Source organism: Pygocentrus nattereri, chromosome 15 (genome assembly GCF_015220715.1).
Source record: "Pygocentrus nattereri isolate fPygNat1 chromosome 15, fPygNat1.pri, whole genome shotgun sequence".
Classification (NCBI taxonomy): Eukaryota; Metazoa; Chordata; class Actinopteri; order Characiformes; family Serrasalmidae; genus Pygocentrus; species Pygocentrus nattereri.
Window position 1 is genome coordinate 25,874,507 of NC_051225.1, and position 24,673 is coordinate 25,899,179.

Here is a 24,673-nt window from a genome sequence, read left to right on the forward strand (position 1 = left end):
TTCCAGAATTGTGATGCTCTCATTAGAGAAACAGATGTTAAACTAAGCAGGATTACTTGTTAATAATCATTTGTTTGTAAGGTGTTTGGAGTGTGAGATTACAAGCTGTGCTAGTAGTCACGAGATTGGGGCCATATTCTTTGTTGTTTCATCATTTTATCTGCGTCTGTTAGTCATGCGTCACCTTCAACCAGAGCCAATAGGCACCCAGGCCCGCTAATGATGATCTGATTGCAGTGTTGGAGTTTAAACTTTGTCCTCAGAGTGATATCAGTGAGGGAGCAAGGCTGGACTAAGAAACTGACAATCTTCCCTTTTTTTCAACCATTGTCTTTGCTTTAATGGTGGTATAGCCCAAGGCCAAGGTAATGGAACACTACTCAGAGCAGGTAAGCTCTTTTTGTTTGGGATTCAGTGACAGATTGAAAGACTGCTGTTGTCATGCTAAACGATGTCTTTGTTATCAGGCTAGTCCAGATGTGGCACACAGACACCGAAGACCAAGGTCCAGAAAATGTGAAAGTTAACTTTACTGCAGAACTTTTCTTTGTGTGTGTGCGTGTCAAGTAGAAAGAAAGGACTCTCTCATTTGTAATTTCACCCAATTAATCAAACTGACAGGAAGAGCATTACATAAGAGAAACCTTCATATGCTTGCAGGCTTGTGATGGGATAGAACTGCTGGATTTGCTTTTTGACAAGAACGACGGCATCTTACGCCATGAGGAGATGATGCATCATAATGAGCAGCCTTGGCCAGTCCAGGACCCTAACGTAAGTGATGGATCTCGCAAACATACAGCCGGCCTTCTATTTAAAGTTAGAACTGTTCTTGGACACTCAGATTCATTTATTTGAAGCTTTGGTATATTTGGTATAAGATTGGGCTGTATATAGACCCAAACTTCATTTCAAAAGACATTTAATATAACCTAAAGTAATTCATAGTACTCACAAAAACAGTCTTAAGATTACTAATAGAGCTACAAGCCTGGTGTTGTAGGCAGGCCTGTGCAATATATTGTTTGTTAATCATTATCTTGATGTTGGCCTTTGCAATTGCTGTTACAGAAGACTGCAATATTTATATGGATTCACTGGATTCCTTTTCAATACAGAATATATTTTGAAATCTTTTATTTGCCTTTAAAAGCCATTAATGGAGTAATGGACCAACACCTTCTCATATACAGTGGGTTGCAAAAGTATTCATACCCCTTGAACTTTTCCATATTTTGTCACATTACAACCACAAACATAAATATATTTCACTGGAATTTAATGTGAAAGACCAACACAAAGTGGTATACAATTGTGAAGTGGAAAGAAAATCATACATGAATCAAAACATTTTTTACAAATAAAAAACTAATAAGTGCGACGTGCAAAAGTATTCAGCCCCCTTTTCCCTGAGTGCAACCAATTGCATTCAGAAGTTGCCTGATGACTGCTAATGACTCAAAAGGGTCCACCTGTGTGTAATCTAATCTCAGTACAAATACAGCTGCTCCGTGACGGCCTCAGATGTTGGTTAAGAGAATATTGGGGAGCAAACAGCATCATGAAGTCCAAAGAACACACCAGACAGGTTAGGAATATGGTTTTGGAGAAGTTTAAAGCAGGCTTAGGTTATAAAAGATTTCCCAAGCTTTGAACATCTCACGGAGCACTGTTCAATCCATCATCCGGAAATGGAAAGAGTATGGCACCACAGTAAACCTGCCAAGACAAGGCCGTCCACCTAAACTTACAGGCCGAACAAGGAGATCACTGATCAGAGAGGCAGCCAAGACGCCCATGGTGACTCTGGATGAAATGCAGAGAGCCACAGCTCAGGTGGGGGAAACTGTCCACAGGACAACAATTAGTCGTGCACTACACAAATGTGGTCTTTATGGAAGAGTGGCAAGGAGAAAGCCATTGTTAAAAGAAAACCATAAGAAGTCCCATTTGCAGTTTGCCAGAAGCCATGTTGAGGACACAGCAAACATGTGGAAGAAGGTGCTTTGGTCAGACGAGACCAAATAGAACTTTTTGGCCACAATGCAAAACGTTATGCGTGGCGGAGAAATAACACTGCCACATCACTCTGAAAACACCATCCCCACTGTCAAATATGGTGGTGGCAGCATCATGCTCTGGGGGTGCTTCTCTTCAGCAGGGACCGGGAAGTTGGTCAAAGTTGATGGAAGATGGATGGAGCCAAATACAGGGCAATCTTGGAAGAAAACCTGTTGGAAGTCAGCAAAAGATTTGAGACTGGGGCGGAGGTTCACCTTCCAGCAGGACAACGACCCTAAACATAAAGCCAGAGCTACAATGGAGTGGTTTAAAAAAAGAATATTCATGTGTTTAGAATGGCCCAGTCAGAGTCCAGACCTAAACCAATTGAGAATTTGTGGCAAGATCTCAAAACTGCTGTTCACAAACGCTCTCCATCCAATCTGACTGAGCTTGAGCTGTTTTGCAAGGAGGAATGGGCAAGAATTTCAGTCACTAGATGTGCAAAGCTGGTGGAGACATACCCTAAAAGACTTGCAGCTGTAATTGCAGCAAAAGGTAGCTCCACAAAGTATTGACTGAGGGGGGCTGAATACTTTTGCACGTCGCACTTATTAGTTTTTATTTGTAAAAAATGTTTTGATTCATGTATAATTTTCTTTCCACTTCACAATTGTATACCACTTTGTGTTGGTCTTTCACATTAAATTCCAGTGAAATATATTTATGTTTGTGGTTGTAATGTGACAAAATATGGAAAAGTTCAAGGGGTATGAATACTTTTGCAACCCACTGTATCAGATTCTTTAACTGAACATGCTTCACAACAATACAGTCACGAAAGGCAGGAATACTTTTTGTTCCAAGAACGAAATGCAAAAGAAAGGAAGAGGATGCTTTTAGCACAGAGTCACATGCAAAGTTTTCAATCAATGAAAATGGACGAACACATCTTCCTTCATGGAAGAAGCTCAAATACATGATTTCACTTTTCACAATTTCCATCTATTTGCTATCAATTGATAATTAATAACTGTTACATTCAGTAAATAATAATTGTGCATTAAAATGTTTTGCACAAAGGGGTTCTATGTCAAAAATGTGGCAACTTATTTTCACTTTGAAAATCAAGAAAACACATAATTTGACCAGGGAAGCCTAAACCTTTGCATACAACTTTATGTGCTACCAAACCTAGAAACTCCCTCTTACAAGACATATGGCAAGCACCTTCAGTTAGCAACATCTTTTTGCTTTGCTTTTGTTTTATTTATTGTATCATTTTGACTTTTTATGAGCAATTATTTATTTTGGTTATTATTTTAGTTTACTTATTTATAGAGCACTATCTTGTTCTTCAAATTTGTCCATTCCCTTTTACAATGCTTTTATCTTCTCTGATTCTGTTTCTTCTCTTCTGCTGGGTTTAATTTGCTTCCCTATTGTAAAGCACTTTGAACTGAAGACAATTATATGAATAAATGTGTATTATTATTATTATTATTATTATTATTATTATTATTGCAGTCATATGTAATAATTTGGGCACACCTGGTCAAATTACATTTGGTTGATTTTCTAAGTAAGAATAAGTTAACACATCCTCTACAGAGAACACACTTCTGCACATTTTAACACAAAATCACTGTTTACCACAATGATGTTAGTGGTGGTTCAAAAAGATATGGTAGTGCTTCACGTGTCTCAGAGAACTTCACTTACCAAACTTTGTAGCAGTAGCATTGCCTAATAGGGAGAGAATGAACTTAGGAACTTGCGTGACATCCCATTCTTAATCCATAGGGTTTGATATGATGTCGGCCCACCCTTAACAGCTTAAACTCTTCTGGGGAGGCTTTCCACAAGTTTTAGGAGTGTGTTTATGGGAATTTTTGACCGTTCTTCCAGAAGTGCATTTGTGAGGTCAGACGCTGATGTTGTTCGAAAAGGCCTGGCTCACAGTCTCCGCTCTAATTCATCCCAAAGGTGTTCTATCAGGTTGCGGTCAGGACTCTGTGCAGGCCAGTCAAGTTCTTCCACACCAAACTCGCTCATCCATGTCTTTATGGACCTTGCTTTGTGCACTGTTGCGCAGTCATGTTGGAACAGGAAGGGGCTGTCCCCAAGCTGTTCCCACAAAGTTGCGAGCATGAAATTGTCAAAAATGCCAAAATCTCTTGGTGCTGAAGCATTAAAACTTCCTTTCACGGGAACTAAGGGCCCAACTTCTGAAAAACAACCCCACACCATAATCCCCCTCCACCAAACTTTACCCTTGGTACAATGCAGTCAGACAAGTTCCGTTATCCTGGCGACCACCAAACCCAGATTCATCCACCAGATTTCCAGACAGAGAAGCGTGATTCGTCACTCCAGAAGAATTCGTCGTCTCCACTGCTCTAGAGTCCAGTGGTGGCGCTTTACACCACTGCATTTGATGCTTTGCATTGCACTTGGTGATGTAAGGCTTGGATGCAGCTGCTTGGCCATGGAAACCGATTCCACGAAGCTCTCTACACTGTGCTTCTTGTGCTAATCTAAAGACCACATGAAGTTTGGAGGTCTGTAGTGACTGACTCTGCAGAAAGTTGGTGACCTCTGCACACTATGCGCCTCAGCATCCACTGACTCATGACTGTCATTCCTAATCGCTTCCACTTTGTTATAATACTCCTGGCAGTTGACTGTGCAAAATTTAGTAGCGAAGAAATTTCAAGACTGGACTTGTTGTACAGGTGGCGTCCTATCATGGTACCACACTGGAATTCACTGAGCTCCTGAGAGCGACCCATTCTTTCACAAATATTTGTAGAAGCAGTCTGCAGGCCTAGGTGCTTAGTTTTATACACCTGTGGCCATGGAAGTGATTGGAACACCTGAATTCAATGATTTGGATGGGTGACTGAATACTTTTGGCAATATAGTGTATACATATTTCTAAAATCTTGTGAAAGCTTTCTGAGATGAGTGGAGGCTCATCAGGTTATGACATTAAAGTGGGGGTCTCTATATTAATGTCCATGTTTTTGAAATTGGTTGTCCAACTCATATGTGGTGATGGTGATAGACATACTTTGGAAATATAGTGGTTGTATACATACACATTCATGAAACAGTGCTGTCCATCTGTAATCATGTCACAGCAAATGTTCACCAATGTGCTTTAATATACTACAAGGAATATAGCAATAGCAATTTTTTTGCTTTTGTGATAAAATGCATTTGCTTATGATAATATGCATATGGTATAATTATTGCTATATGACATTCTGTCCATGCAGCCCCATTTCAAGGGGATTCAAGTGCATTCAGCGTAGGTGATGTTCAGTGTATCTTTGATTGGTAGATGATAATGCCATCCCAGGGCGGTGAAGACTTCTTTAACGCCCTACTGAGTGGAAATGATTCTGTGTCTGGCTCTCCACTATGGTCGCCCTCTCCGAGTGACAGCGGGATAAGTGAAGACCCTCATTCAGATCACAATGACAGTCCTGCACCCCCTGGAAGCCCTCCTCTGGAGTCCTGCTACTTCCCTCCCCAACCACGGCACGCCCCCCCTCCAGACACTAGGCTGCCCATCGATTTCAGTGAGTCACTCAGCACTTATTTGTAAAAACGGCTTCACAGCGGTCGGAGATCAATAGCCATTTCCTTTATAAACACTTCAGGCAGTTATTGCTCTTCTGTTCCATTCCAGACAAATCAAACATATATTTTTGTCTGCGGTCAAAGCTGTTGTATAGCATGACTTTTCTGTTTTTGGCTCGTTTTGTTTGCCTTTAAGACAGCCGATTATTCATGTGCCCCATCGATGTGTGGTTACACAAACATACACAAAGGCAAACAAATGCTATTATCTGTTTCTGCAGATGGCTGGGGCTCTGGCATTTTCCCTGAGCGGACTGGAGGGATGCAGCCTGCATCTGAAGTGGCCCAGGTCCGGCCGGCCATCGTTTTCCCTCTCACTGTCAAGGACCTGCTGCTATCCGGCACACCAGAACCTGTGGGTACTTTACATACACAGTCGAACTGTATGACATGGCGACTGCACTAGGTAGTATTAGTATTTAGTATGGATGTAAATGTCTGTAGGCACCATAATATCAAATTTGAATAATACCTCCATCTGTTATATATGACATACAGTAAGGACAGCTTTGTAGGACAGCTACCGTCATGCTGACAAAACATTCAGTGAAAATTAAGAACAAAAAATAATGCATTTTTTCTACCTCTGGTTTTAATATGCCATTGTCCATATGGCCTTACCATTTCCTGATCATTTTATTACCTCAGCAGTCCTTAGAGGGGTGAGGCATCAGACAACACAAAAGTGTACTTTGATTTGGTGTGTTCACACTGGGTTTGAGGTAGCAAATTACTCCATGACTTATGCATGACTGCTGATACAACTTCATCATGTTATTCTGCCAGCAATCTAAAATCCTTGTATACAAATAAAGGCAAAACACCACCGTTTTAAACCAGAGCCTATAGCTAGATAAAGCAATTACTCCCAAATTTGATGTACTTTATGTTCACATATTTTGCATTAAAAAGTTTGCTTGGTCAATTAGCTCACTGAGGCTAACCTAGCTAAGGGGCAATGTGTCCTGATTTAAAAATTCCTCACTCTCCCCTCCTCCCCACTGGCCACTACTGTAGTGTAGATGTTACGCAAATGTGAGTGGTGAGACATGTTTTAAAGGTATTGAAACGAGACCCTCGTGTAGCAGTTATCACCCCAGTGCTGTCACTCAGAAAGCAGTTCACTAATGTGAGTGTAAATGAAGTGAAATCAAGTTCAGAGCATGTGCATGCAAAAAGAAAAATATACATATATATACATCTATCCACATTGATTAGTTGTACCAGCTTTAAATTTCATTATGATTTGATTAGATTCAACTCGGTTAAAAGTAACTATTAAATGCAGTTGAAAAAATACAGTACTGTATAAAAATAGCCAAAAGTGTTTTTCTTTTTTTTTTTTGCTTAATGTACTTTGATGTCTGTTCTATATTTTTAATCATCCTTTATTTACATTTACAATATAGCAGGGGTGAGATTTTGATAGTTCAAAATGTTCATATGACACCACTGAGCAAAGCTTTAGAGCTTCCTGTAATGAATTTCTGTTTGCATGTGTTCTGTAGCTAAAAGCTGATTTTTAATGGTTAAATTTCATTGTTTATTACACTGAGCATTTTTGTGATGTATGATGGAAAGCATCAAAATGTTGTTTCATTTTTTAAACAAAATGATGTACTTGAACTGTATCTCACATATAAAAACTATATGCCCATAATTTTTTTTTCATATAGCGTGACTGGAGAAACTATTTACATATCAGTAGAACTCAAATAAAAAAAAGTCCATAGTACCCCATCACCCTAAGAATTTTATTTTAGCCACAGTTTGAATGCATACTTCACTGACTATCATTGCTACTGGCATATAATCAATGCGGTTGAACTGTCGCCTTCAGATTTATGTTGCTTCTCCTTGCGCTGATGTGTTTTTACACCTCCAGCTTTCAGTACAGACTGATGGAAGTGGACCCAAATTCGTGACATGTTCAAGTACATGAGTGAGAGAGTGATGGGTCTTTGCTCTGCAGCCAAACTGCCTGCACTCAGCCTGCTAGACTGCGTGAAGTGCGCTGTACATTTCATAGGTTGTTGGATTTACACGAATTTCTTCTTCCTTCAGCCTCCGCAGGCGCCGCAGCAGTGCCACCAGGAGCTGGTTCTCAATGAGGATGAGAAAAAGTTACTTGCCAAGGAGGGGGTGACTCTACCAAGCCAACTGCCTCTTACCAAAGTACTGCATGTTCTCATCCCTCCCCTCCAAGAAAAAAAGCGAAGACATTTGCTTTTGCTTATATTTCATGAAAATAACCATTTCTTTTTCTCCCTGACCTTCAATGCAGTTTGAAGAGAGGATCCTGAAGAAAATCAGGCGAAAGATCCGGAACAAGCAGTCTGCCCAAGAAAGCAGGAAGAAGAAGAAAGAATACATAGATGGACTGGAGAGCAGGTATTGAGTTCACTGCCAAAAGCAATGAAGCATGGGACCTTAGGCACTGGGGCCTTGGATCCATTCCCCGCTCAACAACAGCGGGAGAATAACCAGGGCCAGGCTGTAAACAAGCAGTTTGTAATGATGTGCAGTGTTTTCTGATGAGCACCACATTGGCTCATGACAGCTTCTTGTGCTCATTTGGTCCTGTTAAATGAGCATGCCAGTCACAAACACCGGGTGGCATTTTAGTGAGACTGTTATGAAAAATGACAATATTTTTAATGTAGCCGCTGATCAATTTCTGCTGGAATTGAAAATATCTAACAGCATTATGTTTGAGAGATACACTACCAGTCAAAAGTTTAGAGACACCCCATTGTTTTGCAATTTGCAAGACATTTTGATGAAAAAGCTTATGCTTAAAATTCTATGACATACAACTGAATAAATATTGAGGATACATGATAAAATGAATATTACATTTCCAAAAATTATAGGCCTGTGTTGGAACTGTGGTTATCTTCTTTGGTTGAATAAAGAAACAAAAAACAGCTATTTTCTATGGTGGGCATAAAAATGTTTCTGGACAATTTACATCACCTTTGATCACTTTTGGTGTGGAAGTAGAAAGTTCATATATCACTGCTGACCCATTTTTGGCCCAACTTTTCTCTTCAACTTTGGAAACAACTTTGGTATCCTCTCCTTTACCAGGGTATTGCTTTTAACGATCCCTCAGGCACAGGTTTTGAATATCTGAAGCTTCATGTCAAAATACATATGCAGGAAACTTTGGCTGGTTACTTAAAAAACTGTGCTAAGGGCAGACAGTGGAACAGTTGCTAAGCAGTAATGGAAGATGTTCAGAAATGTTGTGGAGAGCATCAGGATTTTGATTAGGCATAATACGATATTGAACTGAAGTTAACTTTTTTGTTGTTCTGTTAGTAAAGTTCTTACAATGAGTCAAGACAGCCCTTGGTACATGCCCATAGGCCCTGGGTGAGCTGAAAAAACAAACCCAATATATTTTACACTAGATTACATTTTTCTGCAATACTGCATAGATAGATAGATATAGTCTCAATATTTACATTATCTATATATTTATGTATCGACGTTGACAGATATGTGCAGAAAAATGTTCAATTTCAGTGCTGGCCCACATTTCCCACCTGCGCACCCCTACTAAAATTTCAATTTTTGATACCAATGTATGCATTTATGTCCAAAACAACAAAAATGTAAATAATATTTCTGGAATGTAATTTTGCACTGTAGTGAAATTTAGAGTAAAAAATGTACATTTGGAACCAAAATCACTATTATCCTAATATCTGAATGCCTAATATCCTATATTATATTATTATCCTAATATCCAATTATCCTTACTTTGTGTTTCTCATTGAGTGATTTTTTTATTTTTTCTATTATTATTAATGTATTTTAACCAATGAACTGTGTTCTGGCGAGGGAGGACAGGGTCTAAATCACTCTGTTTGGTAGAAAGGCAGAATTTTTTCTGAGTGATTGCATGCACTACAGACCACTTTTCTGATTATGATATATGTTGTTGTGACTGAGCTTTACATAACATACTAGAAATATAAGTGCTATATTATGATTAATACCATCTTTATTATAAAAATAAACATTTGTTTTCCATTATGTCAGCTGTTATTCTGTCGAAAAACTTGATATGTCCACAATTGTTACAAATGGATAGGTTTGTCCAAACATTTCACTGGTAGTGTAAATGCTTATTCAGTTGCTTTATTGATTGTAATATAACGTTTTTTTTGGGCTCCTAATCATGCAACTAATCTGTTTACTACAGTTCAGTGTGAACTCATATTGAAAATGTATAAAAAGTATATAACATAGCTTGAATCTTAAGTGGTTTTCTATTCCCTATATAGTATACTGTGTAGGTCAAACAGCTGCTTATGGTTTAATATAAATGGCTTTGTAACATACATATAGTGCACTATGTGAGTGAAGAAGCTGCTTCTTCATGACCTACATAATGTACTACATAGGGAGTAGAAGTTCATCAGAGATTCAGCCAGTGCACAATATCTTTTACAGTGAATGAATAAAACACTGATAATCTACTACATGTTACATACATATTACCTCTTGGTTTGCAAGTGGAACAGATTAGGTCTGATTTGAAAGCTTGATGCTTCTCTTTGCATGTAAGCTGAGCTCTTCTGGGAAATTTGTTTTGCCAGGATGGCAGCCTGCAGTGCGCAGAACCAAGAGCTGCAGAGGAAAGTTTTCCAGCTGGAGAAATGCAACATGTGAGGGAATGCCTTATTATCCATCCTTCATAGTTCCAGCCCCCTGTTCTTCTGTGCCAAAGCTGCAAATATCACATTATTTCTTCTGGTTTCTCTCTCTCTGACTGGCTCAGGTCTCTGATGGAGCAGCTGCGTCGACTGCAGGCAATGGTCATGAATGGAACCAACAAACCTGCCCAGACTGGGACCTGTGTTCTGGTGAGGAACATAACAGGCAAACAAACACTGACATACAAACTCAAAAAACAAATCTGAAACATTCATGCACTCTCCTATCCACATGACAGCTGCCTAAGGATGTGCTCTGTATCAAATATAGTACTGTGCAATAGCCTGAGACCATCCTTCATTTATTTAACTTCTAGATAAAACAGCGAAACAAAGTTATTAGTGCTTTTTTATACTTTTAGGTGATTAGATAAGGAAATACATCTACATAAGGCTGAATAAAAATAAGTGAAAAAGGTTTCCAACACTGAATAGAATATTTTCATGAAAGAAAGAAGCTGCTGGTGCTCTTGGACTAATAGATTGACCACCTCAAATTCCAAAGCTAAACTTCATTGAATATTTTGGGGATTATTTGGATTTTGAGAAGAAAAAAATGCAGCCAAATTCTAAAATAGCAAGTGGAAGCTGTAATATATGCAGAGGGTAGACACACTATATTGCAGAATATGTTGTTATATTTAGTTTTGTCATATTTTATTCTAATGACATGTTTTCTGCTTTTTGCGATACAATGAAAAATGAATAACTTGAACTTAATGGCAGTTTGACTGGAAATTAAGTGACAAGTGATTTTTACACAGTACTGTACACACTGTGTAGACAACTGTTTAGCTAAAGGTCAAATTTACACAAAGCAAGTAGCTTAAAAGGTAATAGAAGCTCATAGCCAGTAGGTTACCCTTTTGCAAATATGTAACCTCATATTGATTTGCTTATGTGGTTTATGACACTTTATAAATTGCTAATATCTATAAAAATGGGCAAGCATATGCTGCTTTGAAGAAAACAGTTTTTGCCTGTTTTACTGCCCAGTGCTAACCATGTGGCTTTAAGCTAGCTGTTAGCTATTTTAGCCCTGTAGCTCCTATACAGAACTAAGCAAACTTCAAACCAAACATGTTTTGGCTGTTTGACTTCATTTGTAGTAAAGAGGAAATTGTGGCAGAAGCTTTAATTTGGATGTCTATTGTTCATATTTTACGTCAAGCTTATGGAAAATCAAAACAAGCAAGGGTGTCTGTCAGTAAATAAGCTCAAGAGAGGATATTCTAGGCAAAGAGCTGCAGCCTCAAGTATATCTAACCTCTAACTCTGTCAGTGGTGCAGTAAGTCCAATGTTATGCCATGCTGTCAGCTGCACTGTGCCATCTTACTCGAACTGTCCATCTGTTTCTGTCCCACAGGTGCTGCTGCTGTCTTTTACCCTGATTCTGCTGCCCAGCTTGAAGCCCTTCACCGAGACCAAGGTCAGCCAACCCGGAGACTTCAGCCCACTGAGAGGTCAGTCCACTAATACCATCACAATCTGAGCTGAGACCGTCTCGAAGCCCATGTGGGTAAAGACCGCTTTGGCCACCCTCATCCTTTTGCCCGTACTGAATGCGCATGATTGAAAGCAAAGTGTGCAATGTACCATTAACGTCAACAAGCCATTAGACCTGAGGTGGAACTTTGTGGCAGTTATTGGATCGAGCCAAGGAAATGATGGACGTTTGGTAGAATGAACAACAGCTTTGTCATTTTCCCCGTGTCTTAAATCACTGGTGTGGATGAAAGCTGCAAATTTCAGGCAGCTGTTAGTGGCTATGCGCAAGATCAATTTTTAGTTCACCCATTCCTCTGTGTAGCAGGGTAATTGGAGGTCGTGGTGGGAAGTTTGGTGCATTTGGTCACACGCACTTTAAATTAGCATCTTTTTACAGACTGAACTTGTCCTGATATGATCTCACAGGACAGACAGACTGCATTTGAGTGCATTTGAGCTGAAACTCTATCAAATCTGTAGCATTTTAGTTAATAATCACACACAAAGCAGTAATTTAGGTTGATTTTACTGCATCTTGTTATACAAAATTGATCTGTGATGAAGAAAAGAAAGAGGCCTGACTGAAATATAATGGGGAATTTTTAGTTCAATACATAATAAATTAGTTATTGCTCACTGCTTATGCTGATGTACAGCACAATACTTTGCCTCTTTATCTCTAATGCATAATAATAATGGGTAATAGAAACATTTTCTGCATCACAAGATATTGTTCATGTTGCAGTAAGCACCACTGCTCTTCTGATGGGAAACATATCTGATATTGCAGGGAAATGTTTAGTGTTGTTTAGGTAATGTGAGGTAGGTAACTCATTTTCAGAATGAGAACTCACTAAAACAAAGAGGAATACAGACTCATTCTGGTTTTAGGAAATAAAACAGTTTAGAGAGGATATACACATGCGTAACTGCTTTAGCATATATTCAGCCCTATAATTATTGGCAACCTTAATAAAAATACTATAGGTAAAAAAAGGTAAACAAAAATCCTCATCATTTTTTGGTTGTTTTAACAAAATATTCATTGCTACCTCTATAAATTCTTATGAAGAAAGTGTTACTCAAGCATGTTTCCATTTACATTTGGCTTTCTTTTTTTTTAAGTCCAACTGTGTGTTTGTGAATGCTTAAGTGGTCATTATGCTTCTTGTTTCTCTCATTAGGTTCTACAGAAGCCAAATTCCCTTAATCATTCGTCAAGATGGGAAAAAATAGCGAATGCACATGAAATGAGATACAAGTGTGGTGACATTTTGTAAGTCAGGCAATAGATATAAAAACAGCTAGAAACAGAATGAAAATGGCAACATCCATTATTAGGGCAAAGAGTAAGACGTTTAAAACAACCAGAGCTGTAGAGAGACTGCCTGTAAGACTCATGGGGGAGGTAATGGGAAAATGGGAAAAAAACATGGTTAGATGTTTGCAGAAAATGACTGGGTCACCAAGTCTTCAAAGCTAGCATTAGATGCCACCTCTATGCCAACAAGCTAATAAACTATAAAAAGAAAGCCTAAGAAAAGAAGGAATAAATGCCATTATGAACTCCAGGTGATCGAAAATCTTGATGCCTAAAACAGTCGTGGTTGGTTCTTCTAGAAGTACAATGATCCAAAACGTAATCCAAATCCACATAAAATGGTTCAATGACCACCAAATCAAGCTTTTGACAGTCATCTGACCTAACCTGTGGGGTGAGCTAAAGAGGAGAATTCAAAAGAGAGGACGGAGAATGTCGCCTATTTCTGGGCCTTGTGAGGCCCAAGTTCTTGTTAGTGCTGCTTGTTTGGGTTGACTCAAAATAAATTGGCAGACTGATTTGGCCAGCTTCCAGCAATGACTGCTGATGAACTTCTAGGTTGCCTTGATTTGTCTGTATCAGGTCAATGTTTTGCTGATTAGTGAGCTGCTATCCAACAGGGTGTCTGCATGTAAAAAGTCTAGATGTTTCTTTTTATACTTCTGAAGGCATTGGCCAGCTTTCATCTCCAGTTATTTAATCAACTACGCTGAGTAAGCAAGTCAGTGAGACAGCAATGCATGGCGTAGCCATGACACGGCTTACAGATGAGATAGTACATTGTTTGAAACTTAAATTTTCCATACTTTTCCATCAGTAGTAGTGGCTTGTCTTCATCTCGCCTTTCTGTATGAATTAGGTTGAGGTGTGTGTACACTGCTCACCTACCGTTGCAAGTTCACACCTTATGGTGAAGCAGTTATAATTCTCTTGCTGAAGGTCTTCTTGCATTGTTTTAAGGTTTTTCTTTGCTGCTCTGCTGATTTCACTGTCCTGAATAACAGTCATTTTCCATGACCAGCTGCGCTCTTGCTGACTGTCAAACCACACCAGTGATTTTGCTCCGCTCCATTTTGGTGCTACAGTTACAAGTGCACTCTTTTAGCATTCAAGCTTCTTTTTTCTTCACTCTCAAACCTTCACACTTCGTGCTTCAATAGATGCAATTTGTTCAGTCCTTCGAGGGCAGCTCCATGCACAAGTGTCAAAATATAATGGCTGATTCCACAACACTACCATGAGCGCACTACTATGACAGTAGCACATGGAGTTAATTTTGTGCTATATGTTTCAATTAAAATGTAACAAATCCACATGTAAAATATCCATCCATCCATCCATCCATTATCTTCCGCTTGTCCGGGGTTCGGGTCGCGGGGGCAGCATCCTAAGCAATGAAGCCCAGACCTCCCTTTCCCCAGCCACTTCCACCAGCTCTCCAAGGGGGATTCCGAGGCGCTCCTAGGCCAGCTGGGCGATATAGTCGCGCCAGCGTGTCCTGGGTCTTCCCCGGGGTCTCCTCCCAGGTGGACTCGCCTGTGACACCTCCCGAGGGAGGCGTCCAGGAGGCATCCTAACCAGATGCCCGAACCACCTCAGCTGGCTCCTCTCGACGTGAAGAAGCAGCGGCTCTACTCCGAGTCCCTCCCGGATGACTGAACTTCTCACCCTATCTCTAAGGGAGAGTCCAGACACCCTGCGGAGGAAACTCATTTCGGCCGCTTGTATTCGCGATCTTATTCTTTCGGTCATTACCCAAAGCTCATGACCATAGGTGAGGGTGGGAACGTAGATCGACCGGTAAATTGAGAGCCTTGCCTTATGGCTCAGCTCTTTCTTTACCACAACAGACCGGTAAAGAGCCCGCATCACTGCTGACCCAGCACCAATCCGCCTGTCAATCTCCCGCTCCCTTGTACCATCACTCGTGAACAAGACCCCGAGATACTTGAACTCCTCCACTTGAGGCAAGAGCCTATCCCCGACCCAGAGAGGGCTCTCCACCCTTTTCCGCCTGAGAACCATGGTCTCGGATTTAGAGGTACTGATTCTCATCCCAGCCGCTTCACACTCGGCTGCAAACCGATCCAGCGAAAGCTGAAGTTCGCGGCCTGATGTCCCCAATAGGACCACATCATCTGCAAACAGCAGTGATGTGACCCTGAGGTCACCAAACCGGACACCCTCCATCCCTTGGCTGCACCTAGAAATTCTATCCATAAAAATTATGAATAGAATCGGTGACAAAGGGCAGCCCTGACGGAGTCCAACTCTCACTGGGAACGAGTCTGACTTACTGCCGGCTATGCGAACCAAACTCCAGCTTTGTTTGTACAGGGCCTGAATGGCTCATAGCAAAGAGCCATGTACCCCGTACTCCCGAAGCACCTCCCACAGAATACCCCGGGGAACACAGTCGAATGTCTTCTCCAGATCCACAAAGCACATGTGGACTGGTTGGGCAAACTCCCATGAACCCTCCAGAATCCTGGAGAGGGTGAAGAGTTGGTCCAGTGTTCCACGACCAGGGCGGAACCCGCACTGTTCCTCCTGGATCCGAGGTTCGACTATAAGCCGGACTCTCTTCTCCAGTACCCCTGCATAGACCTTGCCAGGGAGGCTGAGGAGTGTGATTCCCCTGTAGTTGGAACACACCCTCCGGTCCCCTTTTTTAAAAAGAAGCACCACCACCCCAGTCTGCCAATCCAATGGCACCGCCCCCGATGTCCACGCAATGTTGAAAAGGCGTGTCAGCCAAGACAGCCCCACAACATCCAGAGCCTTGAGGAACTCAGGGCGGATCTCATCCACCCCTGGAGCCTTGCCACCAAGGAGCTTCTTAACTACCTTAGCGACTTCGGCCTCAGTAATGGACAAGCCTATTCCCATGTCCCCAGACTCAGCCTCCTCACTGGAGAATGTGTCGGTGGGATTGAGAAGGTCCTCAAAGTATTCCTTCCACCGCCCACTGACGTCTTCAGTCGAAGTCAGCAGCACACCATCTCCACTATATACAGTGCTAGTGGCACACTGCTTTCCCCTTCTGAGTCGCCTGACAGTTTGCCAGAATCTTTTCGGAGCCGACTTAAAGTCAGTTTCCAAGGCCTCACCAAACTCCTCCCATACACGGGTTTTTGCCTTGGCAACAACTGAAGCCGCAGATCGCTTGGCCTGTCGATACCTGCCAGCTGCCTCTGGTGTCCCACAGGCCAACCATGCCCGGTAGGACTCCTTCTTCAGCTTGACGGCATCTCTCACCTGGGGTGTCCACCACCGGGTTCGAGGATTACCGCCCCGACAGGCACCAACTACCTTGCGGCCACAGCTACAGTCAGCCGCTTCAGCAATGGAGGAACGGAACATGGCCCATTCTGAGTCAATGTCCCCCACCTCCCCCGATATCTGGTCAAAGTTCTGACGGAGGTGTGAGTTGAAGATCAATCTGACAGGTTCTTCTGCCAGACGTTCCCAGCAAACCCTCACTATGCGTTTGGGCTTGCCTGGTCTGACCGGCATCTTCCCCCACCACCTGATCCAACTCACCACCAGGTGGTGATCAGTTGACAGCTCAGCTCCTCGCTTTACCCGAGTGTCCAAAACACATGGCCGCAAGTCCGATGACACAACTACAAAGTCAATCATTGAACTGCGGCCTAGGGTGTCCTGGTGCCATGTGCACTTATGGACATCCTTGTGTTCAAACATGGTGTTCGTGATGGACAAACTGTGGTTTGCGCAGAAGTCCAAAAACTGAACACCACTCGGGTTCAGATCAGAGAGGCCATTCCTCCCAATCACACCCCTCCAGGTCTCACTGTCATTGCCCACGTGAGCATTGAAGTCCCCCAGTAGGACAATAGAGTCTCCAGGAGGAGCACTTTCAAGCACCCTTCCCAAGGACTCTAAGAAGGCTGGGTACTCTGAACTGCTGTTCGGTGCATAAGCACAGACAACAGTCAGGACCCGTTCCCCAACCCGAAGGCGTAGGGAAGCTACCCTCTCGTCCACCGGAGAAAACCCCAACATACAGGCACCGAGTCGAGGGGCTATGAGAAAGCCCACACCTGCCCGCCGCCTCTCACCATGGACAACTCCAGAAAAGAATAAAGTCCAGCCCCTCTCAAGGAGATTGGACCCAGAGCCCAAGCTGTGTGTTGAGGTGAGCCCGACTATATCTAGCCGGTATCTCTCAACCTCGCGCACCAACTCAGGCTCCTTCCCCGCCAGTGAGGTAACGTTCCAAGTTCCAAAAGCCAGTTTCAGCAACCGAGGATCAGAACGCCAAGGCCCACGCCTTCGGACACTGCCCGATCCACAACGCACCGAACCCCTACTACTGCCCCTCCCATTGGTGGTGGGTCGATGGGAGGGGGGACTCATGTAACTCCTTCGGGCTGGGCCCGGCCGGGCACCATCAGTAAATGCCCGGCCACCAGACGCTCGCTGGCGAGCCCCTCCCCCAGGCCTGGCTCCAGGGTGGGGCCCCGGTAACCCTGTTCCGGGCAGGGTACACAAGTCCTGTTTTTGTGTCTTCATAGGGGTTATTATGGATCACACTTTGTCTGACCTGTCACCTAGGACCAGTTTGCCATGGGAGACCCTACCAGGAGCTTTTGCTCCAGACAACATAGCTCCTAAGATCATTGAAGCACGCAAACCCCTCCACCACGATAAGGTGGTGATCCAAGGAGAGGCACATGTAAAATATTAAATATCAAAATGTCATCATGTAATAAAAAAAATAATGTGAGTTTAATCAAACTTCAACTTGTTAAAAAAATGTACTACTCATTTTGATATAAGATGTATTACTTATTTTGCCAGTTTTTGCTTTAATATTTTTCTATTTGCTAATATATTTTTTACTTCCATAATTGGTTTTTTGCTTCTGAAATATTTCTTTTGCTTCTGACTTTTGGCACTTTTGAACAGGGGGTGGGTCTTAGAAGAGGGCATTCACCTGCACTCTCTATTGGTCAACTGATTTCTAGTGCCATCTTCTGAGCATGTAGCCACTTAGTGTGAACTGACCCCAGCATGGCACAGCATACTGTACTGAGTCCTGCTATGAGTGCAGCGTTTTACTGGCATATCCGACATTATGAGTGATGTTTATTCCTTTTAATGTTACCCAAGTCTGTGGGTTCTGTGTCGGCCTAGGTAAAACAATAAAACTCAATATGGGCGTTGAAGAACAAACTTTGTTTATGAATGAACAAAGCTGCACCACCTTTCAATTTCACAGAAGCTAGTGCTAACTAGCCTATCTGTGTCCTCTACAGCTAACTGGGTTCGGCAGGCTGATAATGAGACTAAACTGCTGAAATATCTTAGGTTATTTCACTGTATTAATGTAAAGCTAGTGAATTAGTAGCACAGCAGCCTTTGGCTAAAGTAGCATGCTGAAACAAAACAAAAGACTGACAGAACAGCCTTCATAACCCCCAGAACTTATGAACAACTGTGACAAATTGACTTGATTTCTTTTGTAGTGATTAAACATTACTGTCTATCAATGTTCTCACAGCAGCAGTAACTCGTAGCTGGAAGTAATCAGTGGTATTTTCCATTCAATACTGTGTTTAGGTCAGCGCTGTTTATTTGCTTCGACCTCACAGCACAGCGGATTCAGAAGTTCCCTGACCCAACATACATGATTCAGCTCACAACAGGCTCAATTGAAAATCAGTTGATGAGCTGATGAGGTGTTTTAATGTAGGGAATAGTTGAAACCATGTGGGGCTGTAAGTCACCAGAAGCAGGGCTAATGCACCCTGATGTACACAACTGCAAAGCTTGCATAGTTAGCCTTTTATTGGACACTGCTGTGCTATCTAGCGCTAACAAAAACAAAGCTGCAAACAGTTAAGTTTACCTAATATATTTCAATTTACGGGTGACACAGGACGCTAAGCTTGTGTTAAACTAACAAATAAGACAAACGTTGCTCATGAGGTCGGACATGTCAGCGCAATCCTCTTTAGTAGTACTACACAAGACGATCCACCATATTCGAGGCAAATACACTTTTAAAAAAGATCTTCAGTAAAGAAAAAGGTTATGTATAGGACCAGGAACATCCAAAGAACCCTTCATAAGATTAATGTTGAAAATGATTCTATATAACTGCTGGGATAGGCTCCAGCACCCCCCTGCGACCCTGACGGAGAAGCGGCTTAGAAAATGGATGGATGGATGATTCTATATAGCACCAAAAAGGGTTCTTCTGTTGTTACAAGCTTGACATCATCACAATATCAGAACCCTTTTCAAAAACGTTCTGTATAGAACCATCTCCAGCACATTCTCCATTATTCTGAAGAACTCCTTCATGATGCAAAGAACCCTGTAATCATGCAAAGGGTACTTTGAGTGTTCATGCTTCTGCGTAGAGCAATTTTCTTTACTAAAGAACCTTTGAAGAACCATCTTTTGTAAGATCTTAATACAAGCTGCCTCTTGGTCAATACAGATAAAAATTGTGTTTTATATGTCCAATCTTGAAGACACATTTCAATGATAAGAGACTCAATCTTACCTTGGGAATTGAGCTATTGGATCGGCTTAAGTTCCAAAAGCTTCATTGCTCCTGGCTGCCCCCTTCTGGTGCAGTACTAACCACCACCTGGCAAGATTTATCCTCAGAAACTTTGACCTATTACAGATGCACACATTACCACAGCGTGAGAAATCCCCCCGATTTAGTCAAACCCTTCTCAGAAATCCCACCAATAAAGCAGTGATACATCTTAAATAGCAACTGAACATAAAGTCGCCAATAAATTGCACAAATAACTAGCTAAAGTTTTTGTTATTGTAAAAAAAGCCAGTTTTTCCATAGTTCATTTCATGTGGTATTTCCATTATTTTCAAAGAATGTTTTGAAGAATGTTCATAAAATGTGTTAATCCATTAAAGAAACGCTGTATTCTCTGTCTTAGGTTATGCAGGCCTGTGGTGTTTTGTGATAGTGGATTTCTTTTTACAGCAAGAAAAAAAGACAATGCACATGATGTCCTGTAAAAATTATTATGAACCAATTTGTTGTTCATTTAATATAGCACCTGTGCACTGTCAGAAAAAGGGCACTTTGCAGAGATATTTCAGTCTGGCAATATACAAACAATGTAAATGTACCCTCCAAGGTATATTAAGATTCTTAAGGTCTAATTGTGTAGTATAAATGAGTGTTAAATGTACAGTAAAAGGGGCATATTTGTAGCTTGTAATAATCTTTTTAAACAGACATGAAATAAAAAGCCAGGGCTCAGGACAGAGTCTACGAAACTTAGGAAATACAATCGCAATAGAATACGTTATATTTCCTAACTAAAGGTACCCTTGAGGTGAGGGTGTCCAGTCTTATCTACAAAGGGCCGGTGTGGCTGCAGGTTTTCATTCCCGTAATGCAGGACCACACATGATTGAAGACTGAGACCAATTGATTTAACACATAGAATCAGGTGAGCTTCTGGATGTTTGGGATGAAACGCTGCAGCCGCACGGCTCTTTGTGGGTAACACTGGAGACCCCTGCCTTGAGGGCACCACCCCAGTGACAGAAATTGACTACAAAAATTTGTAAGTCATCAAATTTCAGGCTTATAAATGTATAGTTACTAGGGGTGCAGTGATTCTGAAACCAAGAATGAAAGTGGGTATGACAAATATTAATACCCCCTCACCCCCCAGCCCCAAACAGCCAGTAAAATATTATCAAAATAAACAGCTGGGATAATCAGTTTGAAACAAACAAACGAAAAAGCAAAGATTACCCTCAGGGAAAATCCATTTCACATGATTTACTGGAATTCTGCATTGTTTTTTTAACAATCTTTGACAACAGCTATGCTGTAGGCACGTCCTACATTTAATCATAGCTATAATTTACATATCTGCCGTAACGGATTTGGTGAAAAATAAAGAAATACAAAACCTGTGGCTCAGGTGCATTACAGAATGTCATTGTCTCAGATACGTTTTTTTTCCAGCATGTGAAACAGCACCTACAGTATATGTTGGCCTTTGTGACTCATTCCTTTTTCTCCTCTAATCCTCTCCAGTTCAGTCACGGTCCCTGCACAACCTACAGTCCTCTCGGGTGCTGCATGCCCTTGAGCATCCGTTTTCAGTAGTGGATGAGTCCAAGTCTCACTCTGGTTTCCCTAGAGACCAAGGTATGGAGGACATATCATCTCTAATGAAAAAGCTTCACAGGGGACCAGGCCTGGCTAATTATGACCTAGGAGCCAACAACACCAGTCTGGACCAGCATGACGGCCATCACCATGGAGACCCCATCACCGGGCACATTGCAACGGTGACCTTGAGTCAGCCACGCAGTGCTTCGAGACTCCGGCCGCATGCCGATGACATGTGAAGGGCGGAGGGGGATTTGCCCAGGGCAAGTTCCGCACCACTGCTTTTACAGAGGAAATCTGTAGCCAAAAAGAGCCAAAGCCTTTTCTCCTTTTCCTGCAGAGCTAATGAGAAGCACACAACATTTATAACCTTTAGTTTTTGTAGCTTGTGTAAGCTTGGTAAAACCAAAAAAAAATCAACTTGTTTTCTGGTTTATTTGCTGGATACGCTTGTGTAACTTACTAATAATTTCTCATACAGCTCAAGGAGAAGGCCGTAACCTCTTGTGAGAGAAAAAAGAGATCCATTCCAAATGATTCCTGGAATCTGTCCCAGTCCGCATATTCATTTTTTTAACGTCCTTTGATGACAGCTGTGCTTTAGGAAAAAACCAATACATAGAAACCAAAGCTATAATGTGCTTTTTTGACTGTGCTGTGTACAAATAACTCCAAATCATACTTGGACAACTGCCTGTGTATATATTTCAAATGATGATTCTATCAATCTTGAGAACAAACAAATGCACTGTAAAAAATAACAATTTTGTCTGTAGCTCAAGCACTTTATGCAGTTCATTTTATGGTGTGTTAAATAAAATACTTCAAACTTGTATTATGGGCTATGACACAACAAAAGTAGAAAGTGAAACGACCTCCAGCCTTAAAAAGTGACATTCAAGCTTAAAACTAACATTAAATATAAATGTTGCATAGCATTCTGCAGTGCAGCATAGCATCCCTGCATTGTTCATTTTTTGGAGGAATAATTCAGTTGAAGAATTTGGCAGCTGGCAAAACAACTTTCAAACTGTAGCCCCAAGGATGCCCCAAGGATCCCCCAAGCTTTTGTCGTCATTCAAAATTTCAAGGTACATTAAACGAAAGGGGTTTTTCAAGCCTTTAAACCAGAAAATCTCACTAAACAGACTACTGTGGCAAGAGGTGAGTAGACTTGTGTGCAACATATAGCACTTTTACATTTTTCACGTTGGCTGAAGTGTCCATTTTAAAAAGCTACAGAAACACTACTGTTTTTTGTCAGTAGAATTAACCAGGCTCTAAAGTGGTTCACACTGTTTGAGGACAGCACAGGTAGGGTGGATTCAGGTATTACAAGCTTTCAGAGAATAGGGGACACTTAAACGAGAATTTTTCTGAACAATTCAGTCATTGAGATGTAAACAAATCATTCAGAGTGGTTTGACATAAAATGCTTAATTGTAGAGAAACAGAGGTTCGGATTTCTTTACATCGGTGGTGATGGGAGCGAGTGGTTATGATGTCTACAACACAAATACAGCCATTTTATTTTCCCTCCACTACATGTGTTTTGAAATGTACTGTTGACAAAAGAGGGGTGGCACGTGGTGCAGTGGGTAGCACTGTCACCTCACAGCAAAAAGTGTTCTGGGCCAGGGTGACCAGAGGGCCTTTCTGTGTGGAGTTGAATCTTCTCCTCATGTCTGTGTGAGTTTCCTCCCACAGTCCAAAGATATGCAGTCAGGCCAATTGGACATGCTAAATTGCCCCTAGGTGTGAGTGTGTGTGTGAGTGACTGTCTGTGTCTGTCTGTCTGCCCTGCGATGGACTGGCGACCTGTCCAGGGTATATCTTGCCTTCCGCCCGATGACTGCTGGGATAGGCTCCAGCACCCCCCCTGCGACCCTGACGGAGAAGCATCTTAGAAAATGGATAGATGGATGGATATATATTCCAGATTATACAAGATATGGATAGAAAATGTACAAGATGTCAGTCTATGTGTGCAGGTATAGATTTGCTAGATTGAAATCATGTATCTGAAATAGTCCTACATCTGATAATCATATACTCATAAGTTTTATTTGGGGACTATTTTGCCTCACAATGCCCCTACATGTACCCCTCTGCCATGAATGGATTTCAGAAAGTGGACTAAAATACATTTTAAGCAAAAACTTTATCTCAAAACTATCACAAAGCAATGCATCAGACATTAAACAGTATATCTAATCATTTCATTTTGTGAGGGAGCTTTCAGAGCCATTAAACTCTTAAGACGTCTAGTTCCTGTCATTGCCATTGAAATCAATTGTGAGCATTTTTCTCTAAACCACTCTAAATGACTGTTTACGCGTCAACTATTTCATTATGTAGAGTGTTTGAAAAATCAGCGGAGTTCCTCTTTAATTCTGCCGCTTACTAACATATAAATGAGCAAAAGGAGATGCCATAAAACAGCAGAGGGACGTGAGGTCCCACGTGACCTGATGTGTCGTGTGAAAATTAGCACTGTACCTCACTAAAAGCTGAATTTACACTACAGCGGTCTGCGGTATTGCAGCTGGAAAGTCATCAGGGCCGTTTTTTTCCTCATTGAGAATTCAAAGCTTTTGTACTTGTCGGCTTCTCATTCACTCTGGGACTCTCTCTTTAATCATGAAGAGAGGGAGAGAGGTATCTTTCATCCACTCGCCATTTCCCCCGGGAGCTGCGCGAGCTTCAATCCACACGCGTCTCCGTGCGCCTCACGAGGAGGTGAGGGAGGCTGCCAGTGCAAAGCGCCCTCGTTTTCCCTTCCGTTCCTCTGCAAACCGATGGACTTTTGAAGCACCGAGTTGACCCAGATTAAATTCAGTAGCACAGCACAAAAATTCAGGGCACACTTGTGAGCCCTCCCCGGGGTCAAAATTCTCCGTTTTATTTAATTTTGGTGTCACGGTGTGTGAAGCTAGTCGGCTAACCAGGATTTGATCCACAGGGGGAAAACGGCTACGTTCAAGTCAGCGCGTCACTCCCCTGACAGCAGCGTCATTTCTCAACATTTGGCAAGTTACATATCTTTACATACCCTTATTTTTAAGTAGTGAGCGTTTAAAGAGAAGTTCCACCGACTTTCAAAATATATTGTAGAATGTTCAAGAAATGCCTTTGTATGTTGGTTTTAGGTTAAACCAGCCATTAGGGTTGTACTTTGTGTACTTCTGGTGCCGGTCCCAAGCCCGATAAATGGTGAGGATTGCGTCAGGAAGGGCATCCGGCGTAAAACTTGTGCTAAACTATCATGCGGATCACAAATATGATTGGCATACCGGATCGGTCGAGGCCCGGGTTAACAACGACCGCCTCCGGTGCTGTTGACCAGC

General features: G+C 41.8%; 1 protein-coding gene across 3 annotated transcripts; it reads left to right on the plus strand.

The window, feature by feature from the left end:
• The first annotated feature begins 231 nt into the window (after nucleotides 1–231).
• Nucleotides 232–22,161, plus strand: creb3l3a (cAMP responsive element binding protein 3-like 3a). Of its 3 annotated transcripts, none has more exons than XM_037545148.1 (11): nucleotides 277–389; nucleotides 468–555; nucleotides 661–774; nucleotides 5,348–5,588; nucleotides 5,871–6,004; nucleotides 7,714–7,824; nucleotides 7,934–8,040; nucleotides 10,260–10,328; nucleotides 10,442–10,526; nucleotides 11,744–11,840; nucleotides 21,249–22,161. In XM_037545148.1, exons 2-11 carry the CDS (start codon nucleotides 478–480, stop codon nucleotides 21,563–21,565), a joined length of 1,353 nt encoding a protein of 450 aa, XP_037401045.1. In that variant the 5' UTR covers nucleotides 277–389; nucleotides 468–477; the 3' UTR covers nucleotides 21,566–22,161. The 3 variants fall into 3 exon arrangements, with proteins under 3 accessions (XP_017567506.1, XP_037401045.1, XP_037401046.1); XM_037545149.1 differs by having other exon boundaries at nucleotides 313–389; nucleotides 468–505; XM_017712017.2 differs by lacking the exon at nucleotides 468–555 and having other exon boundaries at nucleotides 232–389.
• Nucleotides 22,162–24,673: the final 2,512 nt, after the last annotated feature.

What these genes read in the sequence shown, in the direction of transcription:
- creb3l3a (XM_037545148.1), top strand. Translation starts at nt 478, where the DNA reads ATGTGGCACACAGACACCGAAGACCAAGGTCCAGAAAATGTGAAAGTT. An exon ending in TATCCGGCACACCAGAACCT is followed by an intron (nt 6,005 to 7,713) that starts GTGGGTACTTTA and finishes TTCTTCCTTCAG; the next exon opens with CCTCCGCAGGCGCCGCAGCA. An exon ending in GCCAACTGCCTCTTACCAAA is followed by an intron (nt 7,825 to 7,933) that starts GTACTGCATGTT and finishes CCTTCAATGCAG; the next exon opens with TTTGAAGAGAGGATCCTGAA.